Genomic DNA, 7,266 nt, shown 5'->3' with positions numbered 1-7,266 from the left:
CGAAGTTCTAAAACCTGCCCAGGCCACTGTGGAGCAAACCACCGGTGATGCCTTAGTGGTCGGTGAAGAGCTGCTGACTGTTGAGGGGAAGCTTGAACAACTTAAAGCCCATGCCGACACCTTGGAGCCTACGTCTTTGCATTATAATTTTGAGCTTAAATCTTTTCAATCCAACTTCGGCCAACTATGACCGCTTCTATTGTTTGTGTTATTTTTGTGTAATATATAAACAATGGCTTCTTGCTAATTTAATGTTATCCTTCTTACTTTTAGCACTGTGTATTTATTTTCTGTGCCTTTTGTAGCTGGTTTCCAACATAGTTCTTTCGACAATTATTTAGTCTGTCAAAATCTTGACCTCTTGAAGGAGAGGCCTATATTTTTTCAAGTACTTTGCCTATCTGGTGCCAACTCCTCGACCTCGTAGGTGTTATTAGAAAAGGCCTGCAAAACCTTAAACGGTCCTTCCCAATTAGGGGACCATTTACCCAAAACTCTATCCTTTCTGTCCATAGGCAAGATCACTCTCCAAACTAGATCGTCAACAGCAAACATTTTTCCTTTCACCTTTTTATTGTAGGCTCTGGCGACTTTTTCTTTCTGACTTCGTAGGGATTCCAAGGCTAACATTCTCTCTTCATCTACGTCGACCAGTTCGTCTGTCATCATGCTCCAATAATCTTCAGAAGGTATTTCATATTGCCTTTGGGTTCTGACCGCTTGGACCTGAATCTCTACTGGCAACACTGCGTCATACCCATATACCAGTCGAAATGGAGTCGTTCCAGTTGCTTCTTTTGGTGAAGTTCGACATGCCCACAAAGCTTGGTCTAACGTCTTATGCTAATTTCTTGGCTTCTTGCCTATGTGTTTCTTTATTAGGCTGATGATCACCTTATTAGCAACTTCGACTTGGCCATTCGCCTGTGGGTAATAGGGGGTAGAAGTCAGTAATTTGATTCCCATTTCTTTGGCAAAATCTTGCACTTTTCGACCAGTGAAAACTAACCCCTGGTCGGTTGTGATTGTTTCTGGGATGCCAAATCTGTAGATGATATAACTTTGAAAAAAATCTATCACAACCTCTTGGTCTACATTTGTTAATGCCACGGCTTCGACCCATTGTGTGAAATAGTCGATACTGACCAAAACATACCTTTGTTGTTTCGACGAGGCTGGTTTTATTTCTCCGATAACATCCAGTGCCCACCCTCGAAAAGGCCAGGGCTTCACAATTGTATGCAACTCGCTTGCAGGCACATGTTGTATGCCCCCATGCAATTGGCATTCTTGACAGCTTTTAGCAAATTCAATGCAATCTTTCAACATTGAAGGCCAATAAACTCCTGAGCGCATCAAGAGCCATTTCATCTTCAACCTTGCTTGATGCGCCCCACACGTTCCATTATGTACGCTAGACACAACCACATATGCCTCGCTTTCTCTCAGGCATTTTAGTAACACTCCTTCAACTGTCTCTTTGAATAGTTCATCATTCACCAAGACGTAGCTAAGAGCCCTATATTTTATCTTTCGATCTGTCGACCCTACAGGATTACGTAAATAATCGACTAGCGGTTTACGCCAATCACTTTCCCCTTCGTCGTCGACGGTCAAAATTTCAAAATGACATTTATCTACGGCTCCCAACTTTATAGTCGACAAATCTGATGGTGATAACAATGTCGCTCGTACTTTCTCTCTTACTTGGACATCTTCATCCTGGTCTTTCGATGCTTTGTACCATGAAGCCTCCTGCGCCAAATCATTTGCTCTTTGGTTCTCTTTCTGTGGTATGTGCTGGAGGTTGACTTGCTCAAACTTCTTGAGTAATCTGATGGTAACCACAAAATACATGATTAAATTTTCTTTAACACACCTGTATTCTTTCGATGCTTGCTCAATCACTAACTCCGAGTCTCCCATAATTTCGAAATTCATTGCCCCCAATTCTAGCAGTAGTTCAAGTCCTGTGATCAGTGACTTGTATTCTGCCTCATTATTTGTGCATACCCCTTTAATTCTGTATTTGAACTCTGCTAGAATTCCATCTGGAGAAATTATGACTTCCCCTACCTCAGATCCATGCTTATGTCTTGAACCGTCGAAGTATAACCTCCATGGTGCTAAGTCTAAGTAATTTTGCGCCATTTCGACCATTGAATGGTCGACAAGGAAATCCGCTACTACTTGCCCTTTCATTGCTTTCAAGGGTACGTATGTCAGAGAGTATTCCGTTAACGCTAAAGCCCATTTCCCAATTCGACTATGCAAAATTGGTTTAGATAACATGTGTTTAATAATATCAAAGTGGGAAGATACATACACATCAATAGGCTTAATATATTGCTTTAGTTTCATACAAGAGAAATACTGACATAGACATAGTTTTTCTATATCACTATACCTAGTTTCAGGGTCATTAAGCATTCGACTAAGGTAATACACAGGCCTTTCGACACCTTTTTCATCCTCTTGGACGAACATACTTTCTATAGTCGATTCTGAGGCTACAATATACAATCTCATAGTCAAATACTCTTTGATTTTGTCAAAAGCCTCTTGGTGCTCATCCTGCCACCTAAACTCCTCGTTCTTCAGTCGAAGTAGTGGGGAAAAAGCTTTTGTTTTGCCCCTTAAATTTGATATAAATCTTCTAAGAAAATTTATGTTTTGCCCAACAAAGATTGTAGTTCCTTTTTGGTCGACGAAGGCTTGACGTCCATAATGGCTTTTGTTTTGCTTTGGTTTACTTCAATACCCTTTTATTGCACCTTAAAGCCAAGGAAGTCGCCTGCCTGCACACAAAAAGCACACTTTAATGGATTCATTTTTAATCCATATTTCCTCATCCTTAGAAAGGCCTTTCGGAGATGTTCGACGTGAGTATGTCGACCATTTGATTTTATCACAATATCATCAATGTATACTTGCATGAAATCTTCAATAAAATCATGGAACATTGAGTTCATTACCCTCTGGTATGTTGCTCCGGCATTTTTCAAGCCAAATGGCATGACAACCCACTCATATGTCCCCAAGGCTCCTGGGCATCGAAACGCCGTTTTCTACACGTCTTCTTCTGCAATAAAAATTTGGTTATATCCAGCATAACCTCTAACATACTTAAATATTCGAAACCAGAAGCCGAATCGAACAACATTTCTGCCACGGGCATGGCATACTCATCTTTGGGGGTGGCAGCATTTAGATCTCTAAAATCAATACATACTCTTAAAGACCCATTTTTCTTGATGACTGGCACAATATTGGCCAACCATTCGACATACCTTACAGTTTGTATAAACTTGCTTTTCAGGAGTCTTTCTACTTCTGCTTTTATCTTTTTCATGATCTCTGGGGCGAAACGCCTGGGCATCTGCTTTACTGGCTTCCTTCCAGTTTTTCTTGGCAGCTTTAGCTCGACCAAATCCCTACTTAAACTTGGCATTTCGTTATAATCCCAAGCAAACACAATCTCTAAATTCTTTAAGTATGGATATTACCTCAGACTTTAGTTCTTTATCAATGTTGGCGCTTATGTATGTCGGCCTTTTTTCTCCATTTTTGCCAAGGTCGACTTCTTCCAAGGGGTCTTTTGGTTGGATCTTCTCTGGTGCCTTTGGGTCTTTTTCAAAACCTAAAGGTTCATTGTCATAAATACAGTCCAAATGCTGCATGTTGACGTTTTCTTTAGCCAAAACTGGCTTATCTGTGGGCTCTGGCCCAATAGCCATATAACCCTCTTTATTTAACGCATAGGCTTCGACAACCATGTTTTCTTCAGCCTCTAGAGCCGACTTTATTTTTTTCTCGGTAACGTATGCCGAAATCTTTCTTAGAGCTTCTAGCTCAGTCATCATCAGTGACATCTCCCCAGCCTGTCGGTCGGATACATGTATAGGGTGGATCATCCAGACGTTCCACATCCCAAATGAAGCCATGAGTCTCGTGCAGACTTAGAGAAACGAAAGCCTCACTCAGATTAGCATATACATCCTCAGCTGGAAAACAAGGAGAAATGTTGGCCAACTTTCTCTCGAATTCCTTCTTGCCAACATTATTTGCGTCAGCCATGAAGTACCCTTGGTCGGCTTCGATATTTTTGACCACTCCATCTTCTCTCCAAATCACTAATCTCTGGTGCGCTGAAGATGGTACGGCTCCGACACCATGGAGCCATTCTCTGCCAAATAACAAGTTGTAACTTGGCTTAGCATCTATCACCATAAACAGTGTCGGTCTAGTTATTGAACCCACCGTGATGTTCACCATAATCACTCCTATGGTTCTTTTCATTTTTCCTCCGTAGTCAGACAAAACCACGTTGCTAGATCTGATGTCGGTATCATACTTGCCAATCTTCCTCAGAATATGGTGCGGCATGATGTTGACAATGGCGTCACAATCGACCAAGACTTTGTTGATCGTTACGCCTTCCACTTTGGCCCTTATCAACAATGGTTTCAAATGATTTTTCATGGTTATTGTGGGTCTTTCAAAAACTGCTTCTTGGCTTTCAACAGAGCCATCATTTAGCACAAAATAGCATCTTGGTTGGTGCAAAGCCATTTCTTCAGCGTCAGCATCATCTACCGACTCCTCCACTTCAATCACACAATTATATTCTTGTGGTAGGATTGACACCATGTTGACCAAGATATCCAGACTCGCTTCGGATTCTGAATTGAAGTCGTCAGTAACTTCATCAGAACATTTCTCAATTGGTCGACGAACATACTCTCTGATTTGTTCTTTTGCTGCTGTATCGACCTTCACAACAACCTTCTTCCCAACATTCTCCCCACTGGCCATGCCTCTTCTAGCTATTCCTCTCGCAGCCTCTCTTTCGGCCTGTTTACGCCTTTGAAAGCGTCTCCATTGAGTCCTCGACATGGGGTTCTTCCCCAAATAATTTTCAGAGATATGAGTCCTTTTTTCAGACTTAAACTCACGCCTATAATTAATTGCTAGACCTCCTCTAGCAGCAACAGTAGCAACCCCTTGTGGGGTGTCTTGCCTTTCTTGAGGCTTGATCCAAGTGCCTCTAGGGACACTTGCCGACGGTATAAAGCTCTTAGGCCTCGCCTGGGTATTTACCATAGCCTTTTTTGAGCCTCTTTCCTTCTGGTATTCTCTGGTCGGCCCGTTTCTCTTGCTTTTGCCTAACTGCAGCTTCTGGAAATTTTCCGCGGCTATTTTGTCGGTGACAACACCACATCTAGGGCACAAGCATACTTGTGAACCCTTGTTCTTGCAGCGATACAGGAAATCTACCAAGTCTTCATCAACCCTTAGGTAAACTTCAGCTATATCGACATCTAGGCTTTCCCCAGTTTTCTCCAGCATGTTGGCCTCATCGTATTCGGTGATCTCGACCATGTTGATCTCGACTGGCTCCACAAATAGGGCTTCCTCCTGGTGGAGAGGATCAACTTCGATCTTCATTCTGCGGCCAACAAATTTCAACCTGTCTTCTTGAATCGCTTTCTGAACCAAATCCCTGAAAAGGTAACAATTAGAGATATTATGACCAAGATAGTTATGATACTTACAAAAACATCTTTTCTGTCTTTGTTCTAACGGTGGTATTTTAGTACTAGGTGGTACCACCATTGGACCATCTTTGACCAACAGATCAAAAATTTCCTCACACTTTGTCACATCAAAAGTATAAGTTTTCGAAGGGAATTTTGGATTGTTTTCGGCAGGATTTTTTCCCTGCGCAGGAAGTAATGATCGACACTCGTAGGCCGATCCTGGCTTTAGCTCAGCCATGTCAATTTCTAAATCAGTCAATTAAGCATAATCAGCCTCATATATTGGGTCTGTTGCGTCGTAGTCAACAAACGCTACTTTTTCTTTCTTAGACTTATTGTGTCTAACTTTTTCTAACCTTAGTCATTCGAGATGTCGAACTCTATCGGCCAATTGTGACGTACTTTTCACAAAGGTTGGGTCTATTTTCTTCCTAATGGAATAATCTAACCCCCTTGCAGCCATCTAAACAAGTTCATGTTCTGGCACTTGCGTGAAACATCTAGCCTTTAATGACCTAAATCGATTCAGATAATCGTCGATGCTCTCAGCAAACCTTCTCTTGATACTAGACAATTCTGCAATAACTAATTTTGGAGTGTCCTTCGTAGAACTGTTCATGGAACTTCTTTTCTAATTTGGCCCACAAATCAATTGAAATTGGGGCCAAAGAAGTAAACCATGTGAAGGCAGCCTTAGTCAGAGAAGAGGGAAAGTTTTTTACTCTCAAACATTCATTATGAGCTAGATCTCCTGACTCTGTTAGATATCTGGCAACATGCTCTATTATCGACTCACCAGATTCTCCCCCAAATTTAGTGTACTTAGGAACCTTCATTCCCCTAGGTACCTCATCTTGGAGAATAAATTTAGCTAACGGGGAGGCGTACATTGGCCTTTGCAACGTGGCACCCATACCATTTATAGCCATAATCCTTTCGACAATAGTTGTCAAATTATTTTCCACTGCTAAGTCTTCTTGTCGATGTTGATCAACAATTTGATCAGCATCCTGGTGTCGGTTAACCAGTACCATCTGGTTACATCCTGCGACTCCTGATTCAACACCTTGATTTTAAAGGGGTCTAAGGATTTGTCCTTCATGGACTGTCTCATCTTCTAATGCCCCTATCTCCATCTGAACAGGAACAGTTTGCCTAACCACTTGTGCCGTCTGTCGAGCCGGTGCCCCTAGAAAATTACACAAGCGTGTCAGTTGATTTGCCACCTGCATATTTGTTTCAGTAGATTCTTGTATAATTGGATTAAAAACTATACCCATTTGTTTGGTTAACATGTTAATGTCGCATCCGCGAAAAACAACCGGCGGGAAAAAAACAAAACAAACAGAGCCGCCACCGTGCGTTATTTATCCCAAAAGAGGGAAAGGAAACGCTCGAAGTAAACCTGGAAAAGACATGGTCTCGCGACCAAAGAGAGATGGGATCGGGAGTCGGTTATGCGAAGGGAAGGTATTAGCACCCCTACGCATCCGTCGTACTCGACGGGATCCACGCTCAAAAGGAAAGAAGAAAGGTTGCTAAACACTGCTCAAAAGAATGCACGCACACTGGAATAAAACACATATGGAAGAAGAGGGGGAAACGGGCTCGCTAGGATATCGCATCCTAAGCCTACGTATCTCATCTGGAATGAGAATCAGATCTACCGTAGTTCGGCTAACGCACGCCAAACAAAACACAAACAGAAAACCGACTGCCAATCGCT

The 7,266-nt window shown here is 42.0% G+C and overlaps 1 protein-coding gene across 1 annotated transcript; it reads right to left on the bottom strand.

The window, feature by feature from the left end:
* Positions 1-384: 384 nt before the first annotated feature.
* Positions 385-2,151, bottom strand: LOC127122802 (uncharacterized). The gene is made up of 4 exons (XM_051053086.1): positions 1,414-2,151; positions 1,157-1,227; positions 864-1,045; positions 385-746 (listed from the first exon to the last, which is right to left on the bottom strand). Exons 1-4 carry the CDS (start codon positions 2,149-2,151, stop codon positions 385-387), a joined length of 1,353 nt encoding a protein of 450 aa, XP_050909043.1.
* Between the last annotated feature and the right edge of the window lie 5,115 nt (positions 2,152-7,266).

Source organism: Lathyrus oleraceus, chromosome 2 (genome assembly GCF_024323335.1).
Source record: "Lathyrus oleraceus cultivar Zhongwan6 chromosome 2, CAAS_Psat_ZW6_1.0, whole genome shotgun sequence".
Classification (NCBI taxonomy): Eukaryota; Viridiplantae; Streptophyta; class Magnoliopsida; order Fabales; family Fabaceae; genus Lathyrus; species Lathyrus oleraceus.
The sequence above is the reverse complement of the archived record's forward strand: the minus strand, read 5'-3'. Positions and strand labels throughout refer to the sequence as shown.

Excerpts from the sequence above, each read along its gene's own strand:
- LOC127122802 (XM_051053086.1), bottom strand. The coding sequence starts at position 2,151 with ATGGCGCAAAATTACTTAGACTTAGCACCATGGAGGTTATACTTCGAC. Across the intron at positions 1,228-1,413 it reads CATATGTGGTTGTGTCTAGC|CCCTGGCCTTTTCGAGGGTG; the intron begins GTACATAATGGA and ends ACAATTGTGAAG. Across the intron at positions 747-863 it reads CCTAATAAAGAAACACATAG|TGTTGCCAGTAGAGATTCAG; the intron begins GCAAGAAGCCAA and ends GGTATGACGCAG.